General features: G+C 40.2%; 1 protein-coding gene across 3 annotated transcripts in view; it reads left to right on the top strand.

Moving 5' to 3' along the window:
- GRK6 (G protein-coupled receptor kinase 6) overlaps positions 1-25,493 on the top strand; it is a 185,526-nt gene that overhangs the window by 46,690 nt on the left and 113,343 nt on the right. For all 3 annotated transcript variants that reach the window (XM_053717069.1, XM_053717070.1, XM_053717071.1), the window contains one exon: positions 13,084-13,221. In XM_053717069.1, coding sequence (XP_053573044.1) covers positions 13,084-13,221 — 138 coding nt within the window. The remainder of the gene's footprint in view (positions 1-13,083; positions 13,222-25,493) is intronic.

The following is a 25,493-nucleotide window of genomic DNA, read 5'->3' as shown; positions in this document are numbered from 1 at the left end:
TGCAGACCGGGAACTACGGCGGCCTCACCAGATCAGATAGGGGGCGGTCCTCTACGCGTTTCGTCCCAACACAGCAGGACTTTCTCAAGAGTGATTATTCAGGTGCCGCAATGCTCTCTATATACACTCCCACTTATCGAGCCAATGGGGTTACTCCTTGGAAAGACTCATATTGATTATAGTTAAAGAGAACATAGTGGCACCCTAATAGCATTAAAACAAGGATTGCATATTACATAAAAGCATTTCACTTAAAAATGCATACATTACATTAATAATTTGTTCATAAAACCTACATCCTAATACAATAATTAATAAAACGTTCAAACAAATTAATACAATAATTAATAAACCAATAAAACAAATTAATACCTTCAACAATTTTTTCAAGCCTACCTATATTCATAAAAAATATTTAATATATATTACCTGATATCTAAAACATTAAGAAAGAGATCATTTTTTACTATATTCACATTATATTTCATAAGAATGCCTGTAAGTCTAATTCTATATTTAACCCGTTGGGCTTCATGCAATTTAAAGTCTTGATCCAAAAAGTTTCCCTTTTCCTGAGTCTCAGTAGTCGATTTGTATCCCAGACACTTGGTGTGACCAATTCAACAATTTTGATACTTAAATCGAAGGTATTACGATTATGATGTGTATTAAAATGACAAGATATACTATGGTTCTCAAATCCTTACTCAATATTTCTGATGTGTTCTTTAATTCTATATTTCTTCTATAAGGTAAGAGGAGTCCACGGATTCATCCTTTACTTGTGGGATATTATCCTCCTGCTAACAGGAAGTGGCAAAGAGCACCACAGCAGAGCTGTCTATATAGCTCCTCACTTAGCTCCACCTCCCAGTCATTCTCTTTGCCTACTCTTAGTACTAGGAAGGGTAAAGTGAAAGAGGTGATAAAATATTAGTTTTTTAACTTCAAGCAAGAGTTTTTTGTTTTAAATGGTACCGGTGTGTACTATTTACACTCGGGCAGCAAATGGATGAAGACTTCTGCCTAGAGGATGATCTTAGCATTTGTAACTAAGGTCCAGTGCTGTTCCCACAGAGGCTGAGGAGTACAGGAAACTTCAGTGTGAGGAACGTTTTCATGCTATGCAGCAGTGAGGTATGTTCAGTCATATTTATCTGGAGAGACTGTATTTCAGAAAGGCTGACAGTATCCCCATGAGGGTAAGTGTAAGCAGTAATCCTAAGAGCTATAAGAAGGGCATTACTAAGCTTGCAAAAGGGGCTAATTACAAAAATGGTTGACACTGAGTTGTAAATGTTTGTGGGCAAACGTTTTATGAACTGGGAGTGCTGTTTAACTTTTTGTGGGCAGGATGATTCTCAGTCAGAAGGGAATCGTGTTATGCCATCTAATTCTTCCCAAGTGTCAAAACCGTTAACGCCCGCACAAGCGACACCAAGTACTTCTAGTGGGTCTAATTCTTTTACCCTGCAAGATATGGCCGCAGTTATGAATACTACCCTCACAGAGGTTTTATCTAAGCTGCCTGGGTTGCAGGGGAAGCGCAGTAGGTCTGGTGTGAGAACAAATGCTGAGCCCTCTGACGCTTTATTAGCCATATCCGATGTACCCTCACAATGCTCTGAGTTGGGGTTGAGGGATTTGCTGGCTGAGGGAGAGATTTCTGATTCAGGAAATATGTTCCCTCAGACAGACTCGGATATGACGGCTTTTAAATTTAAACTAGAACACCTCCGCTTATTGGTCAGGGAGGTTTTAGCGACTCTGGATGATTGTGACCCTATTGTAGTTCCAGAGAAATTGTGTAAAAGGGACAGATTTCTAGAGGTTCCTGCCTACACTGATGTTTTTCCGGTCCCTAAGAGGATTTCAGACATTGTTACTAAGGAGTGGGATAGACCAGGTATTCCATTCGGTCCCCCTCCTACTTTTAAGAAAATGTTTCCCATATCAGACACCATGCGGGACTCATGGCAGACGGTCCCTAAGGTGGAGCGAGCTATTTCTACCCTGGCTAAGCGTACAACTATACCTATTGAGCACAGTTGTGCTTTCAAAGATCCTATGGATAAAAAAATTAGAGGGTCTCCTGAAGAAAATATTTGTTCATCAAGGTTTCTTCTCTAGCCTATAGCGTGCATTGTTCCTGTAACTACAGCAGCGTCCTTTTGGTTCGAGGCTCTGGAGGAGGCTCTTCAGGTTGAGACCCCATTAGATGATATTCTAGATAGAATTAGGGCTCTCAAGCTAGCTAATTCTTTCATTACAGATGCCGCTTTTCAACTGGCTAAATTAGCATAGAAATATTCAGGTTTTGCCAATTTAGCGCGTAGTGTTATGGCTTAAGTCCTGGTCTGCTGATGTGTCATCAAAAGCTAAGTGGCTCAGTGTATGGAGGTAATCGGCTTAATGGTAGCGGCAATGGACATAGTTCCGTTTGAGCATGCAAAGTTGCAGTGGTCTGAGATGCAAGCGAGCAAACAGTGGAATGGGGATTATGCAGATTTATCTCCTCGGATAAATCTGGACCAAGAGACCAGAGACTCTCTTCTTTGGTGGTTGTCACAGGATCATCTGTCCAAGGGAATGTGTTTCCGCAGGCCAGCGTGGGTCATAGTGACGACGGACGCCAGCCTATTGGGCTGGGGTGCAGTCTGGAATTCCCTGAAAGCACAGGGTTTGTGGACTCAGGAGGAGGTTCTCCTCCCGATAAATATTCTAGAACTGAGAGCGATATTCAAGACGCTTCAGGTGTGGCCTCAGCTGGCGTCGGCAAGATTCATAAGATTCCAGTCGGACAATATCACGACCTTAGCATATATCAATCATCAGGGGGGAACAAAGAGTTCTCTAGTGATGATGGAGGTTACCAAAATAATTTGATGGGCAGAGACTCACTCTTGCCATCTATCAGCAATCTATATCCCAGGAGTGGAGAACTGGGAAGTGGATTTTCTAAGTCGTCAGACTTTTCATCCGGGGGAGTGGGAACTCCATCCGGAGGTGTTTGCACAATTGATTCGGCAATGGGGCACACCAGAATTGGATCTGATGGCGTCTGGTCAGAACGCCAAACTTCCTTGTTACGGGTCCAGGTCAAGGGATCCTCAGGCAGTACTGATAGATGCTCTAGCAGTACCCTGGTCGTTCAACCTGGCTTATGTGTTTCCACCATTTCCTCTCCTTCCTCGTTTGATTGCCAGAATCAAACAGGAGAGAGCTTCTGTGATTTTGATAGCACCTGCGTGGCCACGCAGGACTTGGTATGCAGACCTGGTGGACATGTCATCTCTTCCACCATGGACTCTGCCACTGAGACAGGACCTTCTGATTCAAGGTCCGTTCCAGCATCCAAATCTAGTTTCTCTGCGGCTGACTGCTTGGAGATTGAACGTTTGATCTTATCCAAGCGGGGTTTCTCGGAGTTGGTCATAGATACCTTGATTCAGGCTCGAAAGCCTGTCGCCAGGAAAATTTATCATAAGATATGGCGTAAATATCTTTATTGGTGCGAATCCAAAGGCTACTCATGGAGTAAGATCAGGATTCCTAGGATTTTGTCCTATCAGCTAGTTCCTTAAAGGGACAGATATCTGCTTTATCAGTTCTACTGCACAAACGTCTGGCAGATGTTCCAGACGTTCAGTCGTTCTGTCAGGCTTTAGTTAGAATCAAGCCTGTGTTTAAACCTGTTTGCTCCGCCATGGAGTTTGAATTTAGTTCTTAAGGTTCTTCAAGGGGTTCCGTTTGAACCTATGCATTCCATAGATATTAAGCTTCTATCTTGGAAAGTTCTGTTTTTAGTTGCTATCTCTTCGGCTCAAAGAGTTTCTGAACTATCTGCATTGCAATGCGACTCGTCTTATCTTGTTTTCTATGCTGATAAGGTGGTTTTGCGTACCAAACCTGGATTCCTTCCTAAGGTTGTTACTAATAGTAATATCTATCAGGAAATTGTTGTTCCTTCTGTGTCCTTATCCTTGTTCTCAGAAGGAGCGTCTGTTGCACAACTTGGACGTGGTTCGTGCTATGAAGTTTTACTTGCAAGCGACCAAAGATTTCCGTCAAACATCTTCTTTGTTTGTTGTCTATTCTGGAAAATGTAGAGGTCAAAAAGCTACGGTTACCTCTCTTGCCTTTTGACTGAGAAGCATCATCCGTTTGGCATACGAGACTGCTGGACAGCAGCCTCCTGAGAGAATTACAGCTCACTCTACTAGAGCGGTGGCTTCCACATGGGCTTTTAAAAATGATGCTTCTGTTGAACAGATTTGTAAGGCTGCGACTTGGTCTTCGCTTCATACCTTTTACAAATTTTACAAATTTGATACTTTTGCTTCTTCGAAGGCTATTTTTGGGAGAAAGGTTCTACAAGCAGTGGTGCCTTCTGTTTAACCATCTGTCTTGTCCCTCCTGTTCATCCGTGTCCTGTAGCTTTGGTATTGTATCCCACAAGTAAAGGATGAATCCGTGGACTCGTCTTACCTTTATAGAAGAAAAGTAAATTTATGCTTACCTGATAAATTGATTTCTTCTATGGTAAGACGAGTCCACGGCCTGCCCTGTCATTTTAAGACAGATTATATTTTTTAGATTTAAACTTCAGTCACCTCTGCACCATGTAGTTTCTCCTTTTTCTTCCTGTACCTTCGGTCGAATGACTGGGGGGTGGAGCTAAGGGAGGAGCTATATAGACAGCTCTGCTGTGGTGCTCTTTGCCACTTCCTGTTAGCGGGAGGATAATATCCCACAAGTAAAGGATGAATCCGTGGACTCGTCTTACCATAGAAGAAATCAATTTATCAGGTAAGCATAAATTTACTTTTTATCTTCCGTTTCGTACAACCAATATAGATAAGCCCACATTTACAGGTTAACTGATGGACAACATATGTGGAGTGGCATGTGTATCTATTTTTAAAGGTATATTTTTTTAGTACCATTAAAATTAGTAAACTGTACAGTATTTTTTCCTATCAAAGGACACATAACGCAATCCACTGTTTTGCATGGATATAAACCATTGTTTCCACCACACAAACTAGTCACAGACTCCACTTTATTTGGTTTTCTCAATTTGGTAGGTGCAATGTAATTTTTAATATCCTTATTTCTCCTGAAAATTACTTCAGGTTTGTCCCCTAATATTTGGTTTAGAACTGGATCTAATTTAAGAACTTTCCAATGTTTGTTCAGATTGTTCTTAATTTTATATTGTTGATTATTAAATTGGGTTACAAATTTGAGATTACATTTCTTTTTATTAGTACTTTTAGATTGGTTATCTATAAGTAAAGCTCTATCCATCATAGCTACCATATTTTTACTCTCATCCAATAGATCTGTACTATAGCCTTTCTCCAGAAATTTACAGGTGAGGATTTTTGATTCCTCATTAAAATCCTCTGTTTTAGTACAGTTACGACTAATTCTTTGGTACTGTCCTAATGGAATATTACGTTTCCATTGTCTTGGATGACCACTTTTGGCATTCAAAAGACTATTTCTATCAGTCGGTTTACGGTAATTCCTTACAGCTACAGTTTTAGTATGCTCATCATGATATAATGTAAGGTCTAAAAATGCAAGGGACAAAGATGACTTCTCATGAGTGAATTTTAGATTATATGTATTGTCATTCAAATATTTAAAAAAAACACTAATATCTCCCTCAGGTCCCTGCCAAGTAAGTATAATATCGTCAATATAGCGATAGTCCTTGACGATATTCTGTGAAAGGATTATTATTCCAAATCACACTATTCTTGAAATGAGACATATACAAATTTGCATACGATGGGGCAAACGTGGTCCCCATCGCTGTGCCTTGGTGTTGTCTATAGTATATGCCTTCAAAAAGAAAATGGTTATGGCTGAGATTAAAATATATTCCTTCACATATAAAATGTATTTGATCTTTAGATAGTTTACTCCTACTGAGCATGTCTTTAATCACAGAGACCCCTTATCATGGGTTATACTGGTATAGAGGGCAGATACATCGCAAGTTATTAATACAAACTTGGATGACCAAAGGAGGCCCTCAAATGTATTAATGACATCAATTGTGTCTCTGAGATAGGCTCTTGTACTAGTGACTACGGGTTGTAAATAAAAATCAATATATTTCGACAAGTTGTCGCAGAGAGAGCCTATCCCAGAGACAATTGGTCTGCCTGGAGGATTGCATGAGTACTTATGGACTTTAGGTAAATGATAGAAGCAGGCTATTTTAGGGGCAACTTCATACAAATAGTTATATTCATCCATGTTAAGAATTCCATTAGATTTTGTTCCTAATAAAAACACAGCTCTTTCTTGTATTTAGTGGTAGGATTGTAAGTGGCTGATAAGTTTTTGTATCTGCCAATAAACGGTGGGCTTCATTAAGATAATCTCTCCTATTTTGAACTACAATACCCCCACCTTTATCCGCTGCACGGAAAATGACATCCGTACATTTACTCAAATTCTTGAGGACTAATCTTTTCTCTTTAGACAAATTATCTCTTAAATGCGGAAATTGAGAGGATGGAATTTTGGATAAAGATTCCATATCTTGACATACTAATTTTTTTTTTTTTTTTAATATATTCTGATTGCACTTCTCATATATGGATAACCCGGAAAGGTCTAAATGTTCTATAGATAAATTAGAGTCTATATTGCAATCCAGAGTCTCCAAAAGTTTTAGAGTTTCCAAATCCTCAGTACTGAATTCTGATTCTATAGTACTATGCTCAGTTTCCTGATTTTTGAAAAAATATCTTTTCAATGTTTTATTTCGAACAAAACGTTTTATATCTATGTACAAATCAAAATAGTTAGGGGGACTAGTTGGTGCAACATTTAAGCCTTTTGCTAATAATCCTAATTATAACTAGTGAACTGTCAGACAAATTAAATATCATTTTGACTCCTTGTTCTAATTCCATCTTTCTGTTTATTTTTTTTTCTCCGTTTCCTTCCCCCTCTACTTCCTCGTCTAGAGGCCTTTTTGGATTTCTCTGACTCAATGGTTTGTATTGGAGGATTTCCTGTATGTTCCCTCCTCCCTGTTGTCTCCAGGGAGGAACCCCTAAAAAAGGAGACTGATTGTCCTTTTTATATTTGGTACCAGAACTTTTATTATTATTATTGTTTTGGTGAAAAATTCCGATTGGGATTTGAATTTGCCCATTTGGGTTTTGCAACCTGCTTATACCAATGGGGGGATTGTGGATTGTGTTCTAAATTAGAAAATCTATTTCCTAAAGGTAGGCCCTGATAAGGGGCAACTCCAGAATCCTTAGGGTAATTATGTGTAAAAGATAATGTAGGACCTGACTGTTTAGTTTTAGATGTTGAATCATATATAGAAGCGGATATGCGATTATATGTTGTATTCTTTTTATATGAAAAAACCTGATCAGTTCTAACGTCCTAAATCTCTCTGTAATTTTTTGTCCTTTGTCATTTCCAATTCTTTAGAAAAAGTATCCACCCTTTTTTGAATATTTAGATTCAATTCCTGCCATTGTTGTATATGTTAAAAGGGTTGAATTTTAGCAACTTTATTATCTATTTCTGTTTTTAAATTATCAAGCTTATATTCCCTATATTTAATCAATAATTTAATCAATGCTTTTGAACAATTGTGTAAGATTTGTTCCCATAAGATATAATTGTCCAAAAGCACCAAATCCTGCCATTCCTTAGCATCCTTCATAAGTAGTTTTTCTAGTTTGTATAGGATCTTCAGGTGATGTACTAATGGAGTTTCCTACTAACAAATTTTGTGATCGTTGTCGTTTAGCTCTAATAGTATTGACACCAAAGGTAGTAGGATTCATACTAGTTTCTTCCATATTGGACATTATTATAATAAAGATATCAATAAATTTGTAAATAGAATTTATAGATTTGCTGCTACTTTAAAGGATAAGAAATATAAAAAACACAAAAATGGTGTAACTAAGTACACCAAGTAGTGCTAATCCTAAATCTATATGTATATATTGAATAATAAAGAAAATATCTATAAATATATGCGTTGTTAAATGTATAACAAATACAACACCCACAGTGTATACAAATATGCTCCAAAAACAAGAAGGTAAGGGAAAACCCTATGTGGTCCAATATTCATAGACCATTTTCATAGACAAATAAATATGCAATTCATATACAAATATAGATATGTCTCAAAAGGAAAGTCCGACAGCTCCTCTTTTAAAGGTGGTTCCATAGACCTTGTAACATAATTTTTCTGAAAGAGAGAGGCGAAGAGCGCAGACTCAAATGTAGAGTAATGATCCTTTAATACGTATGCACACACAATTGGCAACTCACAAATTATATGATTAAAAACAGCAATGAACACAATGTGTTAACGTTACAAATGTAACTTATCCCACGCGGTGCCGGCTCAGCAACAGTCCCTCGCTCCTGAGAAGATGACAGCAATACTCGGTCCGGGTAAACAGCGATATTCTTAAAGTCTGAAAATTATAGAAGAAATGAGAGAGTAGTATATACCACTTATAAACCTCACGGTGCCTCCCTCTTAACAAATTATATCTTACTAAAAAGGAGAGAGAAAAATATTAGAGAATACAATAATCCTCTAAAAAAAGAAAGGGAATAAAAACGACACATATTAGGTGAATTCAACAATTTATTAAACTCGTATAGCATTTACAAAAGAAGTTTGGCCAAACATGCCCTGCCATCTCAAAAATAGAGCAAAAACATGCAACCACACCACTAAATACAAATTAAAACCAGAACTACATCTCATATCAATATAATACAAGCCTGTATCATTAAATCACACAATTGGTAACATTTCCTGTATTGGATAGCTATAAAATCCAAAACAGGTAGAGCTCTAGTATATCACTTATACATGCAGAGTTAAAGTAACACCACAGAGCTGCATAAATATGTGATATATATATATATATATCTGATCTTACCATTTGGTACATCTATGGGAAGATCAGATTTGTATAGTAGATTTTTTTTCTGACAATTTCAAAAGTTATGTCTTTTTCCACTCCCCCTGTACCATGTGACAGCCATCAGCTAATCACAAATGCATACACATACCATCAGCCATTCACAAATGCATACACACTCATTCTTGCACATGCTCAGTAGGAGCTGGTGACTCAAAACGTTTAAATCTAAAAAGACTGTGCACATTTTGTTTATGCTTTTTAGACTACAAAAAATAATTTTATTTCTTTAACCCTTTGCATGCTAATGACGGCTCTGAGCCATCAGAGTTTCTCACTCTGGTGCTAATGACGGCTCAGAGCCGTCATGAGCACTCTCCCAGCTTGAGGGAGATCTGGGGGCTCCTTAATGCTGCTACCCTGGCGATCGTGCCTGTAGAGTGACAGGTATCGCCGGGGCTTCACGTGATGCGCAGTGACGTCACACGCAATTACGTGATGACGTCACCGTGCAACTTTATTTATACGTAACAATGTTAAAGGGACATTCAACACTTAGTGTAACAGGTTTTAATATTGTAAATTAAGAAACGGAGGTCCGCCTACACTATACCCCTCCTCCCTTGCCGCCTTGCTTCTGTCCTAATCAGCGGCGCTAACTACTCTAATACCCGGTCAATATGGATGCCGAACTCCCCCCACTATTACGTAGCTGCCTTCTTCTTAAACTGATAAGCAAATCAGAATCCAGTCCTCGGACTGAAATTGCACGCGCGTGCAATTTCAGTCCGAGGACTGGATTCTGATTTGCTTATCAGTTTAAGAAGAAGGCAGCTACGTAATAGTGGGGGGAGTTCGGCATCCATATTGACCGGGTATTAGAGTAGTTAGCGCCGCTGATTAGGACAGAAGCAAGGCGGCAAGGGAGGAGGGGTATAGTGTAGGCGGACCTCCGTTTCTTAATTTACAATATTAAAACCTGTTACACTAAGTGTTGAATGTCCCTTTAAGTATAGGAGGAGGGGGAATGCTGCTTAGAAGCCTGTATCTCAGGCATCTAAGCAGCTACAGACCCCCAAGACCCACTGTTGGAAAGGTAATCGCCTAACCTTTCCAACAGTTTATTGGGGGTCTGTAAAAAAAAAAAATTAAAATAAAAAGGAAATATTAGCACCCAGGTGGGAAATGGCTTAGCAGCCAAAGGGTTAAGACACGGTGAGTCAACGGATCATCATCATCAATTACTGTTGGGAGGCAAAAAGCACCACAGTAAAGCTGTTAAAGGGACACTGAGCACAAATTTTTTCTTTCGTGATTCAGAGAGCATGACATTTTAAGCAACTTTCTAATTTACTCCTATTATCAAATTTTCTTCATTCTCTTGGTATCTTTATTTGAAATGCAAGAATGTAAGTTTAGATGCCGGCCCATTTTTGGTGAACAACCTGGGTTCTTGCTGATTGGTGGATTAATTAATCCTCCAATAAAAGTGCTGTCCAGAGTACTGTACAAAAAAGCTTAGATGCCATTTTCAAATAAAGTTAACAAGAGAATGAAGAAAAGTTGATAATAGGAGTAAATTAGAAAGTTGCTTAAAATTGCATGCTCTATCTGAACCACGAAAGACAAAATTTGGGTTCAGTGTCGCTTTAAGTATCACTTCCCTTCCCATAAACCCCAGTCATTCTCTTTGCCTGCGGTGCAAGGAGGAGGTGAAGTTTTCGGTGTCTGAAAAGAAGTTTACTTCAAGATTTTTATTTTTAAGCAGAGTAAGTTTGGTCTGATCATTCCTTGGGTCTAGCTGTATCCCACGTCAGTCTCAATGCTCTTCTGGCCTGGCCTCAGTTAGCCTTAGCCCAGTTTATTAGGTTCCAGTCGGACAAAATAACATCGGTGGCTTACATCAACCACCAGGGAGGAACTCAGAGTTCCTTGGCCATGACAGAGGTGGCTCAAATTATTCAGTGGGCTGAGACCCACAACTGCTGTCTATCTGCTATCCACATTCCAGGAATGGACAATTGGGAAGCGGACTTTCTGAGCAGACAGACTTTTTATCCCGGGGTGTGGGAACTTCATCCGGAGGTGTTTTCCAGCTTGACCATCAAATAGGGGCGGCCGGAGCTGGATCTCTATTGGTGTGAATCCAAGGGCATATTCATGGAGTAGTGTTAGGATAAAATTCTAGGAATCCTTTCACCAAGAGGGTTTGGAGAAAGTATTATCGACAAGTTCCCTAAAGAGTCATATCTCTGCCTTATCTATTTTGTTTCACAAACGTCTGGCAGATGTTCCAGATGTACAATCATTTTGTCAGGCCTTGGTCAGAATCAGACCTGTGTTCAATCCATTTACTCCTCCTTGGAGTTTGAATTTAGTTCTTCAAGGGGCTCCGCTTGAGCCTATGCATTCCTTAGATATTAGATTGTTATCTGGGAAAGTTTTGTTTCTTGTTGCTATTTCTTCTGCTCGCAGAGTGTCGGAGCTTTCGGCTTTGCAGTGGGAGTCCCCTTACCTTATTTTTCTTTATGATAAGGTAGTTTTGCGTACTAAATTAGGATTTCTTCCTAAGGTAGTTTCAGATCGGAATATTAATCAGGAGATTGTTGTTCCTTCTCTGTATCCCAATCCTTCTTCTCAGAAGAAACTACTTCTGCATAATTGGGATGTGGTTCGTGCCTTAAAGTTTTATCTGCAGGCAACTAAGGATTTTCGTCAGTCTTTTGCATTGTTTGTAGTTTTCTCAGGAAAACGTAAGGGACAGAAAGCTACGGCTACTTCTCTTTTTTCCTTTTGGCTGAGGAGTATTATTCGCTTTGCATATGAGACTGCTGGACAGCAGCCCCCAGAGAGAGTTACGGCTCATTACACGAGGGCTGTTGCTTCCTCATGGGCATTCAAGAATGAGGCTTCTGTGGAACAGATTTGCAAGGTTGCAACTTGGTCCTCTCTTCACACTTTTTCAAAAATTCTACAAGTTTGACACTTTTTCCTCTGCTGAGGCCGCTTTTGGGAGAAAGGTTCTTCAAGCAGTGGTGCCTTCCGTTTAGGTGCCCTGTCTTGTCCCTCCTGTATCATCTGCTTGGGTATTGATTCCCATTAATAATTAAGATAATCTGTGGACTCATTGTGTCATTAAAAAGAAAACAAAATTTATGCTTACCTGATAAATTTATTTCTTTTTTGACACAATGAGTCCACGGCCCACCCTGTTTTTTTGTAAGAGACTGTTGTTGTGTTTATAAACTTCAGACACCTCTGCACCTTGTTACTTCCTTTCTCTCCTTGACTTCGGTCGAATGACTGGGTTGGGAGTGAAGGGAGGTGATATTTAACAGCTTTGCTGTGGTGCTCTTTGCCGCCTCCTGCTGACCAGGAGGTGAATATCCCATTAGTAATTAAGATGATCCGTGGACTCATCGTGTCAAAAAATAAATTTATCAGGTAAGCATAAATTTTGTTATTTAACAGTTTTCCTGTGGTGCTCTTTGCCTCCTCCTGCTGGCCAGTAATTGATGATGATCTGTGGACTCACCGTGTCAAGAAATACAGTTATCAGGTAAACATAAATTTTAGTTTTTTAAAATAATTAAAAAGGTTGGATTTCAGAATGTTTGGATTTTGGAATCCCAGATTTGTTTTTATGTGCGTGTATGTATGTGACTTGGTTGGGATTTTAACTATTAAATAGATATCAGATCATGTCTCATTGTTCAACTGGATAGTCTTTAGTTGTATTTTTGCCTCACTGACTATGTTACTAGTATACCTGCATGTTGGCATCTAAAGTTTCACCAAAACCAATGACATTGCTCAAGTCGAGATTTAGATTTTTTTTGCAATATAAAAAATTCAATTTTATTCCAATTATACTACTTTAGACATAGGACTTCATTTATCGAGCAGGGGCGGTGCTGCACAGGAAAATACTTGTACAATGTTAAATGCTGGCAGTGCACGTACAGAGTTACGGTTGGACAGGTTCCCAAGTAGGGAACACTGTCCTTCCAGGATTGAAAATGGGGCTCATAGTATTGTATCTTTGCATTCTTTCATAGTGAGGCTGCTAGCCTTTTTAGCCGATCATGTCTATCATAATTGTATAACCACTTTTTTATTTTATTTTTCATCTCTTCTACAGTTACTCTGTAAAGATCCTATGCAACGACTGGGGTGCACAGGCAGGGGGGCTCCAGAGGTGAAAGAGCATCCGCTGTTTAAAGATATAAATTTCAAGAGACTTGAAGCTGGGATTCTAGAGCCACCATTCAAACCAGATGTAAGCACATTAATGTTTTTGTTCAGATGTTTGAGTACCAATATGTCTTGAGGCACAAGAGAAACAATGAACACATAATGCATTTAAACCAACCTATCATTGCAAACTTTCTGAGGGAGCAAAACTAAAGCCCATTATATTTATATATATATATATATATATATATATATATATATTTTTAGTGTAGATATTAGGCAATGGATAGTTTAGAATGAAAATGTTTAGATAAATATTCAATTTAAATGTATGTTGCTTGTATTCCAAGAAGTAACCTGCATTAACACCTGTCTCGCCTTAGAAAAGTACATGAATCCAATTGGCAGTTTAGATTCATTAAAGGGAGATAAAACCCCAATTTCTAATTTTATTTTTTTACCACCACATTTTCTTTGTTCTCTTGGTATCTTTTATTGAAAAGCATGGTCATAATCTCAGACTAATTGCACTTGTCTGGAACACTATATGGCAGCAGTTTTACAAGTATGTGATCTATTTGCAAGATCACTAGATGGCAGCACTATTTCCTGCCACATAGTGCTCCAGACACCTACCTATGTTTCTCTTCAACAAAGAATACCATGGGAACAAAGCAAACTTGATGATAGACAATTTTACAAAAGCTTCCAAATTTACTTGGGAGTCCCAAAAGAACATTTTTGGATTTCATATCCCTTTTGAAGTTCTCTCTGCAAAGATTGGTGCAAAAAGTTTTTGTAATTTTGACAGCTGCTTTTCATTGAAAATAATCGGAATCCGTGGATGGTAGCACGTTACTTGGGCTGCTAGGTTTATCATCACCGCCACTGCTACAATTTGACGTGAACATGCATACAAGTGCAAGGTTTATGCAGTGATGTTGTATTAGCAGGATCTAGTTTTTACTAATGAAAATTGCTTTAGTTGTTTAAATATTGAAGATACATCATGTCTAGCATTTATTTACAGTTTATTATCTCCCCCCCCCCCTCCCCCCCGAGAAACATGTTTTACCTGTCTTTCATGAGACTACTTGTTCGTCAATCGTTTCCATATACTTATTTCTCTTGTTAAGTGTAGTCAGTCCACGGGTCATCCATTACTTATGGGATTATATCTCTTCCCCAACAGGAAGTTGCAAGAGGATCACCCAAGCAGATCTGCTATATAGCTCCTCCCCTCACATGTCATATCCAGTCATTCTCTTGCAAGCTAACTAAAGATAGGTTGTTGTGAGAGGTCTGTGGTGTTTTTAAACTTAGTTTATTTCTTCAATCAAAAGTTTGTTATTTTAAATGGCACCGGAGTGTGCTGTTTGTTTCTCAGGCAGCATTAGAAGAAGAATCTGCCTGCGTTTTCTATGATCTTAGCAGACGTAACTAAGATCCACTGGCTGTTCTCGCACATTCTGAGGAGTGAGGTAACTTCAGAAAAGGGGAATAGCATGCAGGGCCCCCCTGCAAACGAGGTATGTGCATTAAATTATTTTTCTAAGCAATGGAATTGACTGAGAAATTACTGCTGATATCAATGTAATGTAAGTACAGCCTTAAATGCAGTGGTAGCGACTGGTATTAGGCTGAGGAGTGTGTGTGTGTACACTGAAGTATTTTTCTAGGGAATGGAATTTGACTCAGAAAATACTGTTAATACTGAAGTAATGTGTGAGCCTTAACTGCAGTAAAAGCGACTGGTAGCAGGCTTATTAATAACACTTCATAACTTTTAAAATGTATGTTCAAAACGTTTACTGGCATGTTAATCGTTTTTTGTGAGGTACTTGGTGATAAAACTTATTGGGGCATGATTTTTACCACATGGCTAACTTTTGTTTCTGCATAGAAACAGTTAACTGAGCTTCCCCACTGTGTAATATGAGTGGGAGGGGCCTATTTTAGCGCTTTTTTGAGCAGTAAAAATTCAGTCACAATCTTCCTACTTCATCCTCCATGATCCAGGACGTCTCTAGAGAGCTCAGGGGTCTTCAAAATTCATTTTGAGGGAGGTAATCAGTCACAGCAGACCTGTGACAGTGTGTTTGACTGTGATAAAAACGTTAATTATTAAATTGTTATCCGTTTTTGGGTATTAAGGGGTTAATCATCCATTTGCTGGTGGGTGCAATCCTTTGCTAACTTAATACATTTACTGTGAAAATTTGGTTGCTATAACTAATTTGGTTCATTGTTATTTCAACTGTGACAGCTTTTTGTGCTTCTTAAAGGCACAGTAGCGTTTTTTTTTATATTGCTTGTAAATTTATTTGAAAAGTATTTTCCAAGCTTGCTAGTCTCATTGCTAGTCTGTTTAAACATGTCTGACACAGATGAATCTGTTTGTTCACTATCTATGAAGGCCAATGTGGAGCCCCATAGAAAATTGTGTACTAAATGCATTGATGTAACTTTGGTGATAATTTCTTTGCATGTAAAGACTGACTTTTATTCAGACAACGAGGGGGAAGTTATGCCGACTAACTCTCCTCACGTGTCAGTGCCTTCGCCTCCCGCTCAGGAGGTGCGTGATTTTGAGGCGCCAAGTACATCAGGGAGGCCCTTACAAATCACTTTGCAAGACATGGCTACTGTTATGACAGAAGTATTATCTAAATTGCCAGAATTAAGAGGCAAGCGTGATAGCTCTGGGTTAAGGACAGAGCGCGCTGATGATGTGAGAGCCATGTCCGATACTGCGTCACAATTTGCAGAACATGAAGACGGAGAGCTTCATTCTGTGGGTGACGGATCTGATCCAGGGAGACTGGATTCAGAGATTTCTAATTTTAAATTTAAGCTCGAGAACCTCCGCATATTGCTAGGGGAGGTATTAGCGGCTCTGAATGATTGTAACACGGTTGCAATTCCAGAAAAATTATGTAGGTTGGATAGATACTATGCGGTACCGGTGTGTACTGACGTGTTTCCTATACCTAAAAGGCTTACAGAGATTATTAACAAGGAGTGGGATAGACCTGGTGTGCCTTTTTCCCCTCCTCCCATATTTAGGAAAATGTTTCCTATAGACCCCACCACACGAGACTTATGGCAGACGGTCCCTAAGGTGGAGGGAGCGGTTTCTACTTTAGCTAAGCGTACCACTATCCCGGTGGAGGATAGTTGTGCTTTTTCAGATCCAATGGATAAAAAATTAGAAGGTTACCTTAAGAAGATGTTTGTTCAACAAGGTTTTATCTTACAGCCCCTTGCATGCATTGCGCCTGTCACTGCTGCGGCGGCATTCTGGTTTGGGTCTCTGGAAGAGGCCATTCGCACAGCTCCATTGGATGAAATTATGAACAAGCTTAAAGCTCTTAAGCTAGCTAACGCATTTGTTTCTGATGCCGTCGTACATTTAACCAAACTTACGGCTAAGAACTCCGGATTTGCCATCCAAGCGCGCAGAGGGCTATGGCTTAAATCCTTTCAAAGGGCAGACCTTATTCGGGCCCGGCTTGAAAGAAATTATCACTGACATTACGGGAGGTAAGGGCCATGCTCTACCTCAGGACAGGGCCAAATCAAAGGCGAAACAGTCTAAATTTCGTGCCTTTCGTAACCTCAAGGCAGGAGCAGCATCAACTTCCTCCGCTCCAAAACAGGAAGGAGCTGTTGCTCGTTACAGACAGGGCTGGAAAACTAACCAGTCCTGGAACAAGGGCAAGCAGGCCAGAAAACCTGTTGCTGCCCCTAAGACAGCATGAAGAGAGGGCCCCCTATCCGGAAACGGATCTAGTGGGGGGCAGACTTTCTCTCTTTGCCCAGGCTTGGGCAAGAGATGTCCAGGATCCCTGGGCGTTGGAGATCATATCTCAGGGATATCTTCTGGACTTCAAAGCTTCTCCTCCACAAGGGAGATTTCATCTTTCAAGGTTATCAGCAAACCAAATAAAGAAAGAGGCGTTTCTACGCTGTGTACAAGACCTCTTACTAATGGGGGTAATCCACCCAGTTCCGCGGACGGAACACGGGCAGGGATTCTATTCAAATCTGTTTGTGGTTCCCAAGAAAGAGGGAACCCTCAGACCAATCTTGGACTTAAAGATCCTAAACAAATTCCTAAGAGTTCCATCATTCAAAATGGAAACTATTCGAACCATCCTACCCATGATCCAAGAGGGTCAGTACATGACCACTGTGGACTTAAAGGATGCCTACCTTCACATACCGATTCACAAGGATCATTATCGGTACCTAAGATTTGCCTTCCTAGACAGGCATTACCAGTTTGTAGCTCTTCCCTTCGGGTTAGCTACGGCTCCAAGAATCTTTACAAAGGTTTTGGGCTCACTTCTGGCGGTACTAAGACCGCGAGGCATAGCGGTGGCTCCGTACCTAGACGATATCCTGATACAAGCGTCAAGTTTTCAAACTGCCAAGTCTCATACAGAGATAGTTCTGGCATTTCTGAGGTCGCATGGGTGGAAGGTGAACGTGGAAAAGAGTTCTCTATTACCACTCACAAGGGTTCCCTTCCTAGGGACTCTTATAGATTCTGTAGAGATGAAAATTTACCTGACGGAGGCCAGGTTATCAAAATTTTTAAATGCTTGCCGTGCCCTTAATTCCATTCCACACCCGTCAGTAGCTCAGTGCATGGAAGTAATCGGCTTAATGGTAGCGGCAATGGACATAGTACCATTTGCGCGACTGCATCTCAGACCGCTGCAATTGTGCATGCTAAGTCAGTGGAATGGGGATTATTCAGATTTGTCCCCTCTACTAAATCTGGACCAAGAGACCAGAGATTCTCTTCTATGGTGGCTTTCTCGGCCCCACCTGTCCAAGGGGATGACCTTTCGCAGGCCAGATTGGACGATTGTAACAACAGACGCCAGCCTTCTAGGTTGGGGCGCAGTCTGGAATTCCCTGAAGGCTCAGGGATCATGGACTCAGGAGGAGAAACTCCTCCCAATAAATATTCTGGAGTTAAGAGCAATATTCAATGCTCTTCTAGCTTGGCCTCAGTTAGCAACTCTGAGGTTCATCAGATTTCAGTCGGACAACATCACGACTGTGGCTTACATCAATCATCAAGGGGGAACCAGGAGTTCCCTAGCGATGTTGGAAGTCTCAAAGATAATTCGCTGGGCAGAGTCTCACTCTTGCCACCTGTCAGCAATCTACATCCCAGGCGTGGAGAACTGGGAGGCGGATTTTCTAAGTCGCCAGACTTTTCATCCGGGGGAGTGGGAACTTCATCCGGAGGTCTTCGCTCAACTGATTCATCGTTGGGGCAAACTAGATCTGGATCTCATGGCGTCTCGCCAGAACGCCAAGCTTCCTCATTACGGATCCGGTTCCAGGGACCCGGGAGCGGGGCTGATAGATGCTCTAGCAGCCCCTTGGATTTTCAAGATGGCTTATGTTTTTCCACCGTTTCCGCTGCTGCCTCGACTGATTGCCAAGATAAAAATGGAGAGAGCATCAGTGATTCTGATAGCGCCTACGTGGCCACGCAGGACCTGGTATGCAGACCTAGTGGACATGTCGTCCTGTCCACCATGGTCTCTGCCTCTGAGGCAGGACCTTCTAATTCAGGGTCCTTTCAACCATCCAAATCTAATTTCTCTGAGGCTGACTGCATGGAGATTGAACGCTTGATTCTATCAAAGCGTGGCTTCTCGGAGTCGGTTATTGATACCCTAATACAGGCTAGGAAACCTGTTACCAGAAGAATTTACCATAAGATATGGCGTAAATATTTGTATTGGTGCGAATCCAAGAGTTACTCATGGAGTAAGGTTAGGATTCCTAGGATATTGTCTTTTCTACAAGAGGGTTTAGAAAAGGGCTTATCCGCTAGTTCGTTAAAAGGACAGATTTCTGCTCTGTCTATTCTTCTACACAAGCGTCTGGCAGAAATTCCAGACTTTCAGGCTTTGGCTAGGATTAAGCCTGTGTTTAAGACTGTTGCTCCGCCGTGGAGCTGAATCTTAGTTATTAACGTCCTGCAAGGCGTTCCATTTGAACCACTTCATTCCATTGATATTAAGTTGTTATCTTGGAAAGTTCTGTTTTTGATGGCTATTTCCTCGGCTCGAAGAGTCTCTGAGTTATCTGCCTTACATTGTGATTCTCCTTATCTGATTTTTCATTCAGACAAGGTAGTTCTGCGTACTAAACCTGGGTTCTTACCTAAGGTAGTTTCTAACAGGAATATCAATCAAGAGATTGTTGTTCCATCATTGTGTCCTAACCCTTCTTCAAAGAAGGAACGACTTTTGCATAATCTGGACGTAGTCCGTGCCCTGAAGTTCTATTTGCAGGCAACTAAAGATTTTCGTCAAACTTCTTCCCTGTTTGTCGTTTACTCTGGACAGAGGAGAGGTCAAAAGGCTTCGGCTACCTCTCTCTCTTTTTGGCTTCGTAGCATAATACGTTTAGCCTATGAGACTGCTGGACAGCAGCCTCCTGAAAGAATTACAGCTCATTCTACTAGAGCTGTGGCTTCCACCTGGGCCTTTAAAAATGAGGCTTCTGTTGAACAGATTTGCAAGGCTGCGACTTGGTCTTCACTTCACACTTTTTCAAAGTTTTACAAATTTGACACTTTTGCTTCTTCGGAGGCTATTTTTGGGAGAAAGGTACTTCAGGCAGTGGTTCCCTCCGTTTGAAGTTCCTGCCTTGTCCCTCCCTTCATCCGTGTACTTTAGCTTTGGTATTAGTATTCCATAAGTAATGGATGACCCGTGGACTGACTACACTTAACAAGAGAAAACATAATTTATGCTTACCTGATAAATTTATTTCTCTTGTAGTGTAGTCAGTCCATGGCCCGCCCTGTCTTTTAAGGCAGTTCAAAATTTTTTAATTTAACTCCAGTCACCACTGCACCCTATGGTTTCTCCTTTCTCGTCTTGTTTCGGTCGAATGACTGGATATGACATGTGAGGGGAGGAGCTATATAGCAGATCTGCTTGGGTGATCCTCTTGCAACTTCCTGTTGGGGAAGAGATATAATCCCATAAGTAATGGATGACCCGTGGACTGACTACACTACAAGAGAAATAAATTTATCAGGTAAGCATAAATTATGTTTTTCTTTGCACATTGATTATTTGTACTACAGAATATATGCTTAATTTATGTGAGCATGCAGAGTAAAAAGCAGGGTGGGTAGTAACCAAACACAACTGCTTTGCAAATAGTTGGCATTAAAAAAAGAATTTAAGAATACTTTAATATACATTTTTAAACTGATTAGCTATTTTCCATATAACATACATAAAGGTGCAAAGTAATAACATTTAGTTTTTATTTACTTTTCTATTATTAATTATTATTATTATTATTATTATTATTAACTAAAAACCATAGTATAGACTTCTACATTTTGGTTTGGAAAGGGTATTAAAGGGACATGAAACCCAGATTTTTCCTTTGCTGAAAGGCATATTTAGATAGGCACAGTAGTTGCTGATTGTTGGCTGCACATAGATGTCTCTTATGATTCCCCCCCCCCATGTGCATTGCTATTTCTTCAACAATTGATATTTAACCCCTTAACGACTGAGGACGTGCAGGGTACGTCCTCAGAAAAAAGGCAGTTAATGCCTGAGAACGTACCCTGCACGTCCTCAGTGTGGAAAGCAGCTGGAAGCGATCCTGCTCGCTTCCAGCTGCTTTCCGGTTATTGCAGTGATGCCTCGATATGGAGGCATCCTGCAATAACCTTTCACGGCCATCCGATGCAGAGAGAGCCACTCTGTGGCCCTCTCTGCACCGGACATCGATGGCCGGTATCGTTGGTGGGTGGGAGCCGGTATGGGAGGTGGGTGGCGGCCATCGATGGCCCTGGTCATGTGGAGGGGGGCGGGATCGTGGGCGGGGGAGTCCGGGGGGCGCGCGCGGGCGTGCGCACGTGCACGAGGGGGCGGGGGCGGGCGCGTGCACGGGGAGGGAGCGGGTGGGAACCGCTACACTACGGAAAAAATGTGTCCCCAAAACACAAAGTGGGACAAATAAAAAAGCCCTTGTGTGATTTAGGTGGTGGGGGGGTGGGGGGCGATTGAGCTACACTACAGAAATTAAAAGAAAATAATAATTAACATTTGATTGTTCAAAATGGGTACTGGCAGACAGCTGCCAGTACCCAAGATGGCCCCCAATAAGGCTGAGAGGGAGGCGTAGAGAGCTGTTTTGGGGGGGATCAGGGAGGTTGGGGGTTAAGGGGGGGATCCTAAACACAGCATATGTAAATATGCTTTTTTTTTTTTTTTCTTTAAAAAAAAAAACTTTTATTTTAGTACTGGCAGACTTTCTGCCAGTACTTAAGATGGCGGGGACAATTGTGGGGTGGGGGAGAGAAGGGAGCTGTTTGGGAGGGATCAGGGGGTGGGATGTGTCAGGTGGGAGGCTGATCTCTACACTAAAGCTAAAATTAACCCTGCAAGCTCCCTACAAACTACCTAATTAACCCCTTCACTGCTAGCCATAATACACGTGTGATGCGCAGCAGCATTTAGCGACTTTCTAATTACCATAAAGCAACGCCAAAGTCATATATGTCTGCTATTTCTGAACAAAGGGCATCCCAGAGAAGCATTTACAACCATTTGTGCCATAATTGCACAAGCTGTTTGTAAATAATTTCAGTGAGAAACCTAAAATTGTGAAAAAATTAACATTTTTTTTTACTTTGATCGCATTTGGCGGTGAAATGGTGGCATGAAATATACCAAAATGGGCCTAGATCAATACTTGGGGTTGTCTACTACACTACACTAAAGCTAAAATTAACCCTAGAAGCTCCCTACATGCTCCCTAATTAACCCCTTCAATGCTGGGCATAATACACGTATTGTGCGCAGTGGCATTTAGCAGCCTTCTAATTACCAAAAAGCAAAGCCAAAGCCATATATGTCTGCTATTTCTGAACAAAGGGGATCCCAGAGAAGCATTTACAACCATTTATTCTATAATTGCATAAGTTGTTTGTAAATAATTTCAGTGAGAAACCTAAAGTTTGTGAAAAAATTTGTGAAAAAGTGAACAATTTTTTTTATTTGATCGCATTTGGCGGTGAAATAGTGGCATGAAATATACCAAAATGGGCCTAGATCAATACTTTGGGATGTCTTCTAAAAAAAAATATATACATGTCAATAGATATTCAGGGATTCCTGAAAGATATTAGTGTCCCAATGTAACTAGCGCTAATTTTGAAAAAAAGTGGTTTGGAAATAGCAAAGTGCTACTTGTATTTATGGCCCTATAACTTGCAAAAAAAGCAAAGAAGATGTAAACATTGGGTATTTCTAAACTCAGGACAAAATTTAGAAACTATTTAGCATGGGTGTTTATTGGTGGTTGTAGATGTGTAACAGATTTTGGGGGTCAAAGTTAGAAAAAGTGTGTTTTTTTCCATTTTTCCTTCATATTTTATAATGTTTTTTATAGTAAATTATAAGATATGATGAAAATAATGGTATCTTTTGAAAGTCCATTTAATGGCGAGAAAAACGGTATATAATATGTGTGGGTACAGTAAATGAGTAAGAGGAAAATTACAGCTAAACACAAACACCGCAAAAATGTAAAAATAGCCTTGGTCCCAAACGGACAGAAAATGGAAAAGTGCTGCGGTCATTAAGGGGTTAATGAATTAAAGGGACACTGAACCCAAAAAAAATCTTTTGTGATTCAGATAGAGCATGCAATTTTAAACAACTTTCTAATTTACTCCTATTATTTATTTATTTTCGTTCTCTTGCTTTTTTTTTTTTTTTTTTTTTTTTTTTTTTTTTTGTTGAAAGGCATCTAGGCTTTTTTTTTTTTTTTTTTTGGTTCAGACTTCTGGACAGCACTTTTTTATTGGTGGATAAATTTATCCACCAATCGGCAAGAAAAACCCAGGTTGTTCACCAAAAATGGGCCGGCATCTAAACTTACATTCTTGTATTTCAAATAAAGATACCGAGAGAATGAAGAAAATCAACTGGGTTCAGTGTCCCTTTAAGTAAATTAGATAATAGAAGTAAATTGGAATGTTGTTTAAAATTGTATTAGCTCACAATCATCTTCATCCTAAAGATAGTGGAGAAAGCTCTGTATAAAATCTGCATTAATTTAGCCCAACCATATAGCTTATCCAGGGAATTGGGGCTTAAAGGACATAAAGCTTTACATTGAAACATACTTGAATATAAACCTTTCTTTCGTGTAATTGGCAAGAGTCCATGAGCTAGTGACATATGGGATATACAATCCTACCAGGAGGGGCAAAGTTTGCCAAACCTCAAAATGCCTATAAATTCACCCCTCGCCACACCCACAATTCAGTTTTACAAACTTTGCCTCCTATGGAGGTGGTGAAGTAAGTTTGTGCTAAGATTTCTACGTTGATATGCGCTTCTCAGCATTGTTGAAGCCCGATTCCTCTCAGAGTACAGCGAATGTCAGAGGGACGTGAAGGGAGTATCACTTATTGAATATGATGATTTCTCTAACGGGGGTCTTTTTCATAGGTTCTCTGTTATCGGTCCTAGAGATTAATCTCTGACCTCCCTTTTCAGATCGACGATATACTCTCAATTTACCATTACCTCTACCTCTACTAATAACTGTTTTAGTACTGGTTTGGCTATCTGCTATATGTGGATGGGTGTCTTTTGGTAACACCTCAGCTTTGGTTTGGCACTTTATGCATTTATATAAAGTTCTAAATATATGTATTGTACTTATATTTGCCATGAGTCGGGTTCATGTATTTCCTTCTGCAGACTGTCAGTTTCATATTTGGGGAATATAAACATCTTTTAAAAATGAAATTTATTTCTTACCTGGGGTTTAGTCTTTTTCTCAATTGACTACTTCTTACAAATTGCGGGCGGTATTAGGCCCGCGGGTGCGACAAATGATAAACTTTATTGCATCATTCTTGGCTCAAAATTTTTATTCTATGACGCAAGTTCGTCATTTCCGTCGTCATACTTGACGCCGAGACCTTTCACACGGTTGCGTCATTAGTGACGCGAGTGTGTCATTTCTGGTTATTTTTGGCGCCAAAAAAAGTTTAGTTACGTTGTGCGTCATACTTGGCGCCAAATTTTTTCATTATTTCAATACCCCATTGATATTTGCCTCTTGCTTTTTTCTCTATCAGAGGGCTATGCTATTTGCATTTTTTCCCATTCATGAAACTGTCATATAAGGGAATAGATAATTTTGCTTTATATGTTGTTTCTCCTACATTGGTGTGTCCGGTCCACGGCTTCATCCTTACTTGTGGGAATATTCTCTTCCCCAACAGGAAATGGCAAAGAGAGCACAGCAAAAGCTGCCCATATAGCTCCCCCTCTGGCTCCGCCCCCCAGTTATTCTCTTTGCTGCTCTGAACAAGTAGCATCTCCATGGGGATGGTAAAGAGTATGTGGTGTGTGATTTTAGCAGCAGTAACTAAAATCCATTGCTGTTCCCACGCAGGACTGTTGAAACCAGAGAACTTCAGTTGGGGGGAACAGTTTGCAGACTTTTCTGCTCAAGGTATGACTAGTCCTTTTTCTAACAAGACATAGTAATGCTAGAAGACTGTCATTTTCCCTCTGGGATCGGTAAGCCATTTTCTTAGACTCATAACAGAATGAAGGCTTATTAATGGGCTATATACTGGCTGACACTATTGTGGGCTAAATCGATTGATTTATACAATATTTATATGACTTTTGGAGTGTTTTGGAACTTGGAAACACTTTGGGAACGTTTTTATTACGCCTGGCAGTCGTTTAGACACCTAATCTAGTCAGGAAGGCCCCTTCACTCTGGTATGCAGAGGGAGGAGGCCTCATTTTCGCGCCTTAATTGCGCAGTTACTTCTGGAAGCAGTGCATGCAGCTTCATGTGAGAGGGTCCTGTGGCCATAAAAAACGATTCTAGAAGGCTTATTTCTGTGGTGAATAACCCCCAAGGAAAGGTAAAGCCGCAGCAAAGGCTGTGGCAGGGACTGTAGTGGGTTTAAACTGGTAAATTGAACAAATAGCTCCGGTTTGCTCATTTAAGGGGTTACAATCTTGAAATTTGGTGTGCAATACTTTCAAAGCATTAAGACACTAGGGTGCAAATTTGGTAAGGATCGGATATTTCCTTCATAGTTTTTCACACATTCAGAAATAGTGTGCTCTGTTTAACATTTAAAGAGACAGTAACGGTTTTGTTTAAAAACGGTTTTATTGCATTAATAGCCTGTATAAGTCCGTCTAACATGTCTGTACCTTCAGATAGAACATGTTCTGTATGTATGGAGGCCAAGGTGGTTCCCCCTTTAAATGTATGTGAAAATTGTGCCATGGCGTCCAAACA

This window comes from Bombina bombina, chromosome 6, assembly GCF_027579735.1.
Source record: "Bombina bombina isolate aBomBom1 chromosome 6, aBomBom1.pri, whole genome shotgun sequence".
Classification (NCBI taxonomy): Eukaryota; Metazoa; Chordata; class Amphibia; order Anura; family Bombinatoridae; genus Bombina; species Bombina bombina.
The sequence above is the reverse complement of the archived record's forward strand: the minus strand, read 5'-3'. Positions and strand labels throughout refer to the sequence as shown.